General features: G+C 41.7%; 1 protein-coding gene across 1 annotated transcript in view; it reads right to left on the bottom strand.

The window, feature by feature from the left end:
* Positions 1-2,918: 2,918 nt before the first annotated feature.
* bahcc1a (BAH domain and coiled-coil containing 1a) overlaps positions 2,919-13,495 on the bottom strand; it is a 144,597-nt gene continuing 134,020 nt past the window's right edge. The window contains exons 24-29 of the mRNA XM_087245247.1: positions 13,324-13,432; positions 11,283-11,393; positions 10,675-10,812; positions 7,711-8,918; positions 6,254-6,490; positions 2,919-5,420 (exon numbers count right to left, since the gene is read on the bottom strand). Coding sequence (XP_087101373.1) covers positions 5,211-5,420; positions 6,254-6,490; positions 7,711-8,918; positions 10,675-10,812; positions 11,283-11,393; positions 13,324-13,432 — 2,013 coding nt within the window. The 3' untranslated portion in view covers positions 2,919-5,210. The remainder of the gene's footprint in view (positions 5,421-6,253; positions 6,491-7,710; positions 8,919-10,674; positions 10,813-11,282; positions 11,394-13,323; positions 13,433-13,495) is intronic.

Genomic DNA, 13,495 nt, shown 5'->3' with positions numbered 1-13,495 from the left:
GTTTGTTGAAGTCGTTGATGCAATTGTTGGAGTTGTTTTGAAGTAGTAGTTGTTGTTGCTGCAGTTGTTGTTGCTGCAGTTGTTGTTGCTGCTGCTGTAGATTGTAGCTTGTAAATTATAGCTAGTAGCTTGTAGATTATAGCTGGTAATTTGTAGATGGTAGCTGGTAGATTGTAGCTGGTAGGTGATAGCTGGTAGGTGATAGCTTGTAGATGCTTTGGTTGTCCATGCTGGTTTAGAGTAGGTTCTTCAACGGAGCTAGCTACGGTGAAGCTGCCTCTTCAAAACGAAGATAGCAATGGAATAAACCCCAGGGTATTTATGGTAGTTTAGGAGTCATCTGATTGGATAGTAGTGAATTGGATAATGCGGGTCAGCTGCTAGCAATCATAAGCACGTGATCCTCTCGAAATTTGTTTATACATAAACTTCACTTAACACTAAGACGTATTAGTGTAAACGGGGCCAAGTGTGTATTTTTCGCGGGCAGATTTTACGACGGGGCGGGGTGGAGGATCGGCGATGCCGGCTCAGCATTGTGCTGTCTATTGGCCATCGGCCATCGTCTATCTGCCCAACCCTAGTCAAAATACCATTGCCCTTACACGCTGGCGACCTAAATCTAACCTAATATCAACATCTAATGATGTTACAGCTTGACGTTGTGTGGACGTTACCACTATGACGTCTATCAAATGTTAGATTTTGGTTGCCATACCTGATGAATTAATGTCAGTATTTGATGTCAATATGATGTTGGTTTAGTATGTTGGCTCGACGATAGATTTTAGCCATTTTCCAACACAACCCAAAAACAACCAAATATCAACGTAATTTCACGTCATTATTTGACATCAAATTAACGTTGCCCTTAGAAGCTGGCGACCCAAATCTAACCTAATATCAATGTCTATCAATGCCTAATATCAGTTTGACTGAGTGCGCGCCACATGTCTGGTGTCTGAAGAGAGAGGAGGGATCCGGGGCTGAGAAGGGTTCGCAACTTATTTGAGGACCAGGAGGGAGACGTGCGATTTCCGAATGATTATCACTCTTGTGGGGATTATGAGTCCCGCAAATGCATAGAGACTTCCGGAACTTTCGGGAGACTTGGGATGTCTGAATATCACGTTTAACAACTATCGTGAGACGCGATCCAGCGGTAGAAATATAATTGATAAACTGTCCGACGTGCACTGCTCTTCTTTGGAGCTTAGAGGAGCGAATGACAGTCCGTGGCTGTGTGTGTGTGGCTCAGTCTGTCTGTCTGTGTGTGGTCACGTGATGTGCATTTTCAGCAGACGGTGGGCTGTTCAGAAATGCTAGGTAAAACGGTGTGGATGTGGATCATTTTCGTTCTAAAATGCCATTTTAACACTAAGACGTATTAGTGTAAACGGGGCCAAGTGTGTATTTTTCGCGGGCAGATTTTGCGACGGGGCGGGGTGGAGGACTGGCGATTCCGGCTCAGCATTGTGGTGTCTATTGGCCATCGGTAGGGCCAGATGGAATCTGCGGACGTTTTTTGCTATTTCTGCGGAGAATTTTGGTAAAAATCTGCGGATTTCTGCGTAATTATTTTGGGAGTATCCAGCGGAGTATCATAACTTACACTTTAATATATTAAATAAAAAGTAATAAATTACTGAATAAAAACTGAATAAATTCCGATTTACACATTTACTCAAGTAAATAAACAGAATTTATAATGGGCTAAAAAACTGCGAAATTCTGCGGAAAATCTGCAGAAAATCTGCGGAATTCTGCGCGAGCAGATTCCGTGTGGGCCTAGCCATCGGTCATCGTCTATCTGCCTAACCCTAGTCAAAATAACATTGTCCTTAAAAGCTGGCGACCCAAATCTAACCTTATATCAAGCGTTAGATTTTGGTTGCCAGTATTTGACAACAATATGACGTTGGATTAAGATGTTAGCTCGATGATGGATTTTGGCCACTTTCCAACACAACCCAAAACCAACCAAATATTAATGTCGTTTCACATCATTATTGGACATTAAAATAACATTTCCCTTAGATGCTGGCGACCCAAATCTAACCGAATATCAACGTCTAATGATGTTACAACTTGAGGTTGTGTGGACGTTACCACTATGTCTATCAGACTTTGGATTTTGGTTGCCATACTTGGTGAATAAATGTCAGTATTTGACATCAACATGACGTTGGTTTAGGATGTTGGCTCAACAAAGGATTTTGGCCACTTTCCAACACAACCCAAAAACAACCAAATATCAACGTCATTTCACGTCATTATTGGATTTCAAAATAACATTGCCCTAGAGACCCAAATCTAACCTGAAATCAATGTCTTATGACGTTGTGTCTGCTGGCTAAGTACTTCACAAAATCCATTTGCAGTACTGTTTACTACTTTTTTTAAATAGTACTTAATAATTCAGCAGGTTTTTATCTTAAAATTCACATTTGGCATTTTGATCATATAACAAGTCGAGAAAAAAAAGAGAGAAAGAGAGTTGATGCTTCTGGTTGGTCATCACACCGGAGATGGAAAATCAGCTCGAGTGTATTTTGTAGTGGGCTTCGATATTCTGTGGTCACATTTTGGCAAATGCAATAGGAAAGCGTGCATACTGTGTGCAGCATACATTCTATACACTGCAGTGTGCCAAACATATACATCTCTCTCGGGCTCCATAAGCAAATCACAAGGCCAAAGTGGTTCAAAAGGGGAAATTCTGGAAGTTTGTAAAGCTGAAAGGATGGACGGGGGGTAAACGGTCAGGAAACTGAGGGGTCGGCGATGACGTCACTTCTCCTGCGGGGCTGGAGCAGTTGTTAATGGGGGCGACAAAAGGTGAAGGTCTGACTGTAGCTCAAGCCACATGCACATTAGTTCGACACTTTTGGGTCAAATAGATCCCAGCAAATAAGACATTTTAACACCATCCATTGGTTTTGTAATGAAGCAGTAACACTGACAAATAAATAAGCACTAATGATAGAACGACAACACAACATACAAAATAAAATAACACTTGTCCAACACAGTGAAGATTGCATAATCAGAAATGACTATTTTTGGCACAAAAGAAGAATGCTGTGATTGTGTGAGCCTTTCAAACTGGATGTTTGCTCCTTCATGCATGAATGCGATTGTCCCTCACAGTGAAAAATGAGTGCACGGAGAACCGGCTGACTGTACGCCAACTTCTCTACACTTAAAAACATCATTCATTGGATTGTTTTTTTAAACGTAAGGGGTTGAAAACTATTTATGTGGGCTGAATTTAAACAAATTAAGTTGAAAATGATGACATTCATTCATTCATTTTCTTGTCGGCTTAGTCCCTTAATAATCCGGGGTCGCCACAGCGGAATGAACCGCCAACTTACCCAGCAAGTTTTTACGCAGCGGATGCCCTTCCAGCCGCAACCCATCTCTGGGAAACTTTCACATACACTCATTCACACACACACTCATACACTAGACAATTTAGCCTACCCAATTCACCTTTACTGCATGTCTTTGGGCAGTGAAGGGAACCGGAGCACCCGGAGGAAACCCACGCGAACGCAGGGAGAACATGCAAACTCCACACAGAAACGCCAACTGAGCCGAGGCTCGAACCAGCGACCTTCTTGCTGTGAGGTGAACGTGCTACTCACTGCGCCGCCCATGATAACATTTAATTTAATTTAATTTAGCCAATATAAATAGTTTGCAACCACTTACCTTAAGGAAAAATTGTCAATCCAATGAATCATTTTTTTCAGTGGATGAACTCCAACTGTGCCTATTTCTCTAACAATCCCTTGCCTTTAGTGCCCTGACCCTGGGATACTAAGATAAAGATTCAGGTGTATTTCACCACCAACAAAAATAGCCCATTTTGATGGGTGGTAGCGTTGAAAATGTGGTGAAAACTTTGCTGAAAGGCAAAGAAACATGGAAATACAGTGCAGGATGCATTTGAGAACAAAATAAATGCATCAGATACAGTAATAACACATGGAATCAGTTTCTTCTGGCATTACATACCAGTGTTGTAGGCGAATCTCACAACAAAAAAAAAGTCAGTGTGGTCCAAACAGTCCTTTTGATTTTCATTGCTGTATTATTTAAATGGGAAGTAACAATTTTCCCACATTACAGCAATGAAAGAGGGGGAAATGTGCTTAATGTTGCACTGCATAAGTTTAAACGGTCATAAAACCAGGCTTTGTGTTCGTTATGAGTTAGACATTTCTTTAGGAGATTCTCCCTTTCTATTCTCATTATTTGTAGACTCTCGTTATTTGTAGACCACTGATGGCAAATCGAATACTTTAAAAGTGTCAATTTTTTTCCCTTTGACGCAACGTTAAAGTGTTTTGAGTCTGCAAACATGAGCAACAAAAAACTGGAGTAAGACATTAGAGGAACAAATGCCCAAAGTGCAGCTGATAAAAGGATAGCGTCCTGTGCATCCCTGTCTCTGAAGGAGAAAATGGGACCGGGACGCCTCCTCTCTCACTGTATCAGCAGGCCGTGTGCAGTGCAATGCATACATCATCAGTCCACCCTCTCACAGAAAAACAACAACTATTATATTACCCACTTATACAAAAATAAATCAATCGATTAAAACATGGTTTTAAGATAAGCCTCTGTACAGTACGTTATAAAATAGCCTCAAATATTTACATATAGACAAAAATAACACACACACAAACACACACACAAAACCCTACAAGCGACCTGTCCTGTACAATATACACCTGAATAAAAAGACATGTTAAGAGGTACTTAAGTGTATGGCTTGATAGGAAATATTTCCCTATATATACATAAATGAAATTATATATATTTATATCTATGCTTACTTAAATATCCCTGGAATCATGAAAGTGACGTACGGAGAGTGCACCACGCACACCGCAGACTACAACATGGCTCAAGTCTTCAAAGTCATCCGCCATGTTCCCCAAACCAAGAGTTTTGCTTTGGTGATCAAAGGTCAGACAACGGTTCATGGAGATTAAGATCCACAACTGGTCCATAGAGAATTTGGACTATGGACAAGCTGCATCTACTGTGGTAGAAGCATGCAGGAGTCTCCTTCCAGATTAGACAGTTTATTGGGATGAGGGTAGTAGTCTGCCAACTGGTCCTCGGTCAAAGCAACATCTCCGACTTTGGACCGAAGACAGCAGCTCAGTAGTATTCACAGACACGCAAGTCCAGTGCTAACAGAGTATGGACATCCCATCTGCGGTGAGTAGCTGGCCACTGGTGGGGTCGTAAGTGCCGGCCAGATAGTACAGGTCATGGTAGCTCCCGTCAGACTTCCTGTTGCGGGTCAGTCGATCATATTCCTCACAGGTGACCACCTGGCACTTATGAGAGATTGTCTGGACGTCGTTTTCATCTTCATGGCATGACTGGTACAGAGCATGCTAACGAGAGAAAAAAAAAAAAACGTATTATGTGCTATAGCATTGTCCTATTGTCTAGTCCCCATTATCAAAAACAATTAACAGTGCCTAATTTGTGGCTTTTGCAATAACAATCAAGCTTTAATTACAGAACATCCAAAAATGTACCATAATAATATTCATAACTTTTGAATGCGGATGCCCTTCCAGCTGCAACCCATCTCTGGGAAACATCCACACACACACTACGGACAATTTAGCCAACCCAATTCACCTGTACCACATGTATTTGGACTGTGGGGGAAACCGGAGCACCCGAAGGAAACCCACGGGAAGGCAGGGAGGACATGCAAACTCCACACAGAAACGCCAACTGAGCCGAGGTTTGAACCAGCAACCCAGCGACCTTCTTGCTGTGAGGCGAACGTGCTACCCACTGCGCCACTGCCTCGCCCAACTTTTGTCACATTCCCATGCCGATTCGCACAATATTTTGTTCACACTTCATTTTAAGGTACAATTCTCGCTAATATGGCTTTTAGCTGAATAAACTCCTATTTTGCTGCTTATTAATAGTTATTAAGGTAGTAGCTGGGTTTAGGTATTGGATAGGATTAGGGATGTAGAATAAAATCATGCAGAAAAAGTACAAATAAGCAGCCAATATTGTAACAATAAGTAGGTAATAAGTCACTAGTTAATAGTGAGAACTGGTACTTAGTAGTGTTAGCAATATTTTGTATTGTGGCAGTGATTTGAGTGCAAGTTTGTGAGTTGCCTACTCAAATTAAACATTTATAGCATATTAAAAGTCCATTATGACTGACAAGACTATGGAGTATCGGGATACTCACTTTGCCATCGCGATGTCTTTTGCCAAGCTTGGTCTCTTCAGGGTGGTAGAACCACTTGACCTTCACAACCATACTGTTCTGCCACGATTCCCAGAAACTCTCTATCCGGCCGATCAATGGAAGGGGAGGGTGTCCAGTTGAAAGGAACACAGCACAGTCTCCGACCCGCACGATGTCCTTGCCACGTACTATGGCTTTGTAGAAAAGCTTCCGGGCCTTTCCCTTAAGTCCACGTCGCTAATTTAATAAAGAGAGCTTCAGATGTTTGCAGACTGTTTGCACACAACAATTATTTAGTTTGTTTAAAGGTAAACTGTAGGTGAATGTGATAGCATGCATAATGACTGTTTCCAAACAGGCCCATCTGCTATTATTTGCACTAAATTTAACCACCCACTAAACAGCTTGTAGTTTGTGGTTTTACACTCACGATAAAATGTTTGAGCCAAAGGATGCACTGTTTTGACCACTGTAATAAAGCAAGTACCAAAACATTTACATGACTATACTTGAGCTAAGACTATTTGGTATCAGTAGTCGGGTTTCCATTCTAAAATAAAGCAAATCGTTTTGACGTTTTCAGAAAATCCCAAATGCATATTAGGTGTATTTTCATGAAGTTAGAGTAGATGCCTTATGCTGTGTTCACACCAAATGCGGAATGCGTAGATAAATTGCGCTATTATATAGCCGCATGAACAGTTGAGGTTACTCGCTTCATTAGCGCATCAAACCCCGCTTCATTCGCACGTCAAATCCGCTTCATTCGCGTGTCAAATTCGTTTCAGAACAGACGCGGATTTGCGTGATGGGCAGCGCTTCTGTCTGCCCCGTGACTCTAGCTTCATTGCTAAATGGCTAACTTGGATTTTATGAAGAAAATAACTGTGTTTATTTGTTTTATGAAGGCTGAAAAACAGCGTCGATACGTTTAGGGTCGTGTCTGAGTGCATCCTTGCAGAGGTGCATCCAGCTCTGTGAGCTCATAAACTCCTCCAGAAACTGAACAAGTTCGAGGACATTCGCGCCGCGTTAACCAATCAGGAGCTTGCTCTTGTTGGGGCGTGATCGTGACGTATCGCCGGTTGTCGGTGTTCCGGGGGAAATCCTCCAGCTGACATTGACAACAGGCGATACGTCACAATCACGCCCCGACAAGAGCAAGCTCCTGATTGGTTAACGCGGCGCGAATGTCCGCTGAAGTTCAGATTTTTGAACTCGAGTGATTCGCACGACACGTTTGTTAATCGCGTCAAATGCGCAAAACGTTCAATTTGCGCCGCGCCATTGGCGTCGCGCCATTGGCGACCCAGGATGTCTATTTGCGCGTTTGCACTGACTTAACATGTAAATCACTCGCACTTGACGCGTGTTCCGCGTCTAGTGTGAACGCAGCATTACAGTATCACAAATTAATAGTAACAGACAAATTAGCTAGCTTTTCAACAATTACTTACTTGTGTGGGGTTTCCTGACCACCTCCAAAGTTGTCTAGGTGGCAGGATTGGAGACACTCTGGGCTTGGTCTGATCTGCTAGAAGCCGTTGCCTCTTAACTAGATCTTTAGAGGATTTGGAAAGTGAACTGGCACACTCTTTTCTCTTCAGTTGCTTGCTGCCTGTATTGTGATTGCTTTGCCCTCCTTTGGCACTGGACACGGCCACAGCTTTGGCCACAAAAGTGTGCCGTGAGGGGCCCACAGGTGCTTCAGTGGTCTGAAGCATAGAGTGATGAGGGGTCATGCAGCTCTGGAGAAGCAGCGTGGAGCTTTCCTCATCTTCCGAGCTGTAAGAGGAGTCATTGTCAGAAGAGCACAGACTAGAACTTGAGAGAGAGCCTGAGCTGGAGGAGCTGGAAGAACCTGAGGAAGACGAGGAGACTGAGATACGAGAGAGAAATTGACCAGCGGTCCTTAAACCTCCAGAGGCGGAAGCAAGCGCATTGCTGTCTGTCCTAATCTCCACCTCTTCCTCATCCATATCCGAGTAAGAGCTCTGGCAGTCTCTGTGGCATCCAAGGTTTAAGTCTCCATACTCATTTAAGTGCAGTGATGGTGAGGCTTTCTTCTGGATTGATGTCCTTTTCAGTAAGAGCTCTGCTCTTGAGCCATCTCCTTTCCTGTTGTCCTTCACTAGCAGAACTGGATGTGAATAAACTTCTGCCCTGGGCAGACTACCCACCCCACTGGAGCCAAAGCCTGAGGCTCCCAGCAACAGGAGAGCCTTACTGTTCTTGGTCTTCGGAGATGTTACACCTTCATGATCCAGTTTGACTAGAAATTCTACTTTCCTGCCCCGAGGTGGTGCTGACTCCTCCGCCTTCTTCTTTTGACTATAAGAGGTGTTCTTGCCCTCCAGTGAAATGCCAGATGTCTGGCTGCCAAAGGATGAATAACCGTTAGCTATGCTGCTGAATGAGTCCACTTCAAAAGAGCTACTGCTGAAGAGGCCTTTGGTTGGTGTGGTCATGGATACTGTAGGTCGAGAGGATATTTCTACCACTCTGCTTTTCAAGGTCTTCTTCGAGGTTGAGCCATTGAGCTGGAAAAAGTTAACAGGCATTCTCTTCCTGGGTGCAGCGACTGATGGCCATGTCAGAGCAGATGCTGAGCTCTTGGCTACGGTGTCTGAGAGAGACTTCTTTAGCCCCGAACCTTTAGGTCGTCCTGTAAGGCAAATGTTGAACAATTGCAGTACACTTTACGTTGACTGACATTCACAGTGCACAAGGATTTTTGCTCATGCTCATTTACTAAACAAAGGACACAAATATAAGCATGCACACCAATACGCAAAACCGCCAGGTGTAAAAGCAGGTTCCGTGTGTTTTTGGGCTCTATTTTGACAGTACATGCGCAGAGCGCAAAACGCAGGGCGCAAACGCTTTCAGGGCATGTCAGAACGCGTTTTTGATAATTTAAGGATGGGAAAATCCGCTTTGCACCATGGCGCATGTTCTAAAAGGGTTTAGTTTATTTTCTTAATGAGTTATAGGTGTGTTTTGAGAATAAACCAATTAGAGCTTCATCTCCCATTCCCTTTAAAAGCCAGCTGCGTTGCGCCATAAGCGCATTTTGACGTAAAGTAAGTTCAATTTCGCTTTTGCTCTCGTGGATAGGGAAACCTTTACGCACAGACATCAATTAGCCTATAAATAATTAATTTCGTTTGTTAAGCGCAAAGATTTGTTTCAAAACTATTTCTAAATTCAGTTCTAATTTCCAGCAAACGAATAAATTAACAATATTAACGAAGTGAGGTCAAAATACTGAGTTATTTCCAAATACACCTGTCATGCCCCATATGGTCTAAAATTTGGCAGGTGGACAAATCTAGGCTTGTTTTTAATAAAACAAATATAAATATGGATATAATAAATAATACTGCTAATAATAATAACATTATACAAAAGCAAATTGAATGAACTGAAAAAGCCTCCCGAGATGAAGAAAGTAAAGGCAGTGGTTTTTAAATCTTCATGTAGGCTAGAAATTAATATGTTTTGTAATATTTTAATCATTTATATTTATATCCTGTATATATCTTTATATATTTTTCATATGTAAAGATATTTGCGTATTGCTCAACACCTTGTGTGTAGTGTGTGAGACAGGCGCACTTTGCGCCAGACAATATACCGACTTTGTTCTGGTCTAAAGATCAGACTATTTACAGTTTCTCAAAATAGCAACGCGCCAAAACACAGCTGCTTTTTTAGACCAGAACGCCTATGGGCGCACATTTGAGTGCAAATGCATTTGCTATTTAAACAGGGTGGCGCAACACCTCAAAATCACCCTTGCGCCGAGCTAAAAGTAGCAAAAGAGTATTGCGCCGCGCCTTGCGCCACAGTGCGCCGGGTGTATGATAGAGCCCTTTATGTGTGATGTGCCATATTAATAACTTGTTGACCAATGAGATTGCCATTTTACCTTGCGTGCCTTGAGCTGTTAAAGTTAGTTAACATGACTTGGTAGCGTTTAAGCACAAAATGCTCAGATCAAACAATCTGTTGGTGAGTTTCACTTTGCTTCTTTTACTTTACCTTTTCCCACAAACCTTTAAGCAGATGTTTGTGTGCTGTAGTGGAGGAGGTTAAAGAGAAGCGGAAAAGCTTGCATTATAAACACACTAGGGAAAGGTGTGAGAGTGACTTCTGTCCAACAAGCGAGTATCAGAAAAGTAAAGTTTTGCTGCACCACCTGTTGTACTATGGAATTTCTGTTTATTGTTAAGCGGCATCTAATGTCAGGGAGTGATTTTGCATGTTCATTATGCTCATTGAATGGGTGTGAATGCTGAGAAATGTCTTGAAAAGCACAGATGATAAACATGAGCAAAATTGTCCCAGTGTGTATAAACCTTTACCATCATAGGGACAGTTAGAAAGCTGTCCAGATTTATTTTAGTAAGAACACGCACCTGGCCTTCTGACAGTCTTCTCCTGAGATTTAAACCTGTCCGCCCTTGCCATCTTCTCACTCACAGTCCTGCTTTCTTGCTCAGAGCTATTTTTACTCAGGTGTACCTCAGGGATGAGTGCAGGACTTGACTCAGTACCTAGAGGGCAGAGGAGGGGTAAATATATTTATTTATATTGAGCTTTCATGACCTTTATTGTGAATGTAAAACGTGAAGTCAACAATGCCAAATCAACTACAGAAGCTCTGCTCCAAATCCTAGTCAGCTAGACAGCATGCTAAAGTGCCACAGGTGAGGTATGTAGGCAGCTTTTAAGATACTTAGCTCTGGCCAAAATAAAAGATGGCATGCAAATTGATCTATTCCAAATAAAGCAGTCCCACTTCAACAAGCAAAAATCCACCCAAGACAGTGGATGGAATATATGGGTGTACAGTGTAAAAACATTAGCATAGACTTCAACCTAACATTTGTGTTTACTTTTTGGGTTGAGTAGATGTGTGCACTTCGTAGACAGTATACTTTCTAGGTTTTAGAACAAAGCCATTGACCAGTTCTAGTTTTAATATCGAGCGAGGTAGATCTCAGTAAACCAAAGTGGGACTTACATTGGATTTGGTACCCAGGAGGAAGGAAGCGAATATTGGAGAGGGATATCCACCCTCTATCTCCATCATCAAACTCCACCATAACTCCACCAGGCTTACTTTCATCACCACCTAGAAGTCCACCACAACTTATTTGAATGACTAGTATAGTAGTTCTTTAAGCTTGGAATTAGGGCTGCACAATATATCGAAAAATATCGTTATCGTGATAATAGCATATGCAGTATTCATATATATTCATCAATATTCATGCAGAAAGTTGCAATAAATTATTTAAAGAGATGCACCAACATGAAAATTATACCCAGTAGGTGACATTGTGATATAGGGTAGAAGATAACCCTGGAGTTGAAAATTTATACCAGTGGTGTAACGGATCACAAATCTCACGGTTCTGATTACATTGTGGCTTTTTTAGTCACGGATCAGACCATTTTTCGCATCAGCTAAAAAAGGGAGGAGACAAATGTCATTTGCTTTCCATTTGCTATAAAAACAGTACTGCAGGAAACTTTTGGTTCACTGTTACTCCTACTGTTGCTGATAACACTAAATGTATAAATCTAACATTATTATTTGTACAACCCATATTTCAAGAGTTCACACTTAGATACTGTTTGACAACTTGTTAGCAAGTTAGCAGGTTTGGCATGCTGTGCCGGGAGAGAACCCTGAGCTCGGAGATAGTTGAGCCCAGGGCTCCCGCCAGGTCCATAGAGCATGTGAGGGAAGTACGAGGTCAGGCGTTCTCGAGAGCTCCCCTCGGCAAAAGAGGAAAGGAGGAGAAGGGGTGGATGGGGGGTTTCTTCGGGAAAACAAAGATAAGGGAGCTAGGTTAGCTAGGTTACTTATAGTGAGTTTGAATGAATCTGATTGGCTAGGTAATGAGTGTAGATGAGTGGCCAGCTGCAGTCGATCATATCACGTGCTCCTCTCGAAATTAGTTTGTGAAACTTCATTTATTTTTTGTCTCACTTTCAATAAATGATTTAGTTATTCACTAATAAAACGCCATGTTTCATTGCTAAATTTATCGTTTTTGAAAAATTATTTAGTAGCATATTTTTGATGGCCACCTATTGGTTAAATAATGTAATTGCTGCCTACAACTTTCATTTTAATTGACAAGTTAAATGCATATAAAGGTGATTTTAATCTTTACCATAAACATCAGTGGTTTTATCTAAACTATAAACCGCTAACCGTTTGTAATTTCATAACTCAAGAGACTAAATCTCTTTTTTGCGTTTTTCAAACTGATTTGAATGCAGTGATTCGAAGGATTAATTAACATGCAAATCACCATCATTTATAGTTTATGTTGCGTGGGTGTTGAGATCCCGATCTTTTAAGGATTAATTGAGCAGCTTACACTGAATGCATTAATGCAGGCTAAACAAGTAGTGACAGAAAACACCTTTAATAACCTAAGAAACCCACCACATCCCAAATAACCTACCACAACTTCCTCCGTCATCATTATATTTTACAGGAAAGCCTAAATGCTGTCATACATGTGATTTGAATGACGCGAGAGGCGATGTCTCTGTGATCTCTCTGTGATCGTTACAAATTTAGGATTATCCCTACCAGCAAAAGAAAAATTAATCTGCGGGTCACGTGTGTTCCGAACCGTGAGTTGTGATTCATTTGAATCTGTGATCCGTTACACCCCTAATATACAGTAATGATCGAAGTAGCGGCAAGAGAGGAAACGGACAACAGCCAACAAGAATCTGAATATCTTCTCAGGTTTTCATTTATTCGTATTGTCTAAATGTTTACACCTTGACAGTTTTTGTAGATCGGGAACATTTATTAGAGCAGAAAAATATTGATTATTACCTGTTTATATTACAATGACCATTACATAATTTATAAAGGCTAATAACAGCAGCTTTCCTCTAGAAAAATGTTATATCGCTATTGCTATACTCAACAGCAATACCGCATATTTTCCCAGTATCGTGCAGCCCTACTTTGAATGTGAGCTCAGAAAAAAATGGGTATTTGAATTAGGGAAACAAGATCTGTGTCTCACCCCTTCGCACATATCCCGGGTAAAGACAACGAGAGCGTTCACTCCAATAGGCACACACTCTTGTCCCTTCTGTTAGCACAGTCTCAGTGTCAGGGCGTACATCCAGTACCTAAGACACACACACAGGAACAAACTTCTGTCAGGCACTGCCAGTGAAAGTGGTTTTGGACTC

The sequence above is a fragment of the Danio rerio genome, chromosome 3 (genome assembly GCF_052040795.2).
Source record: "Danio rerio strain M-AB ecotype USA chromosome 3, GRCz13ab, whole genome shotgun sequence".
Taxonomy (NCBI): domain Eukaryota; kingdom Metazoa; phylum Chordata; class Actinopteri; order Cypriniformes; family Danionidae; genus Danio; species Danio rerio.
Note: the sequence above shows the minus strand (reverse complement) of the source record. Positions and strands in the feature narration are given on the sequence as shown.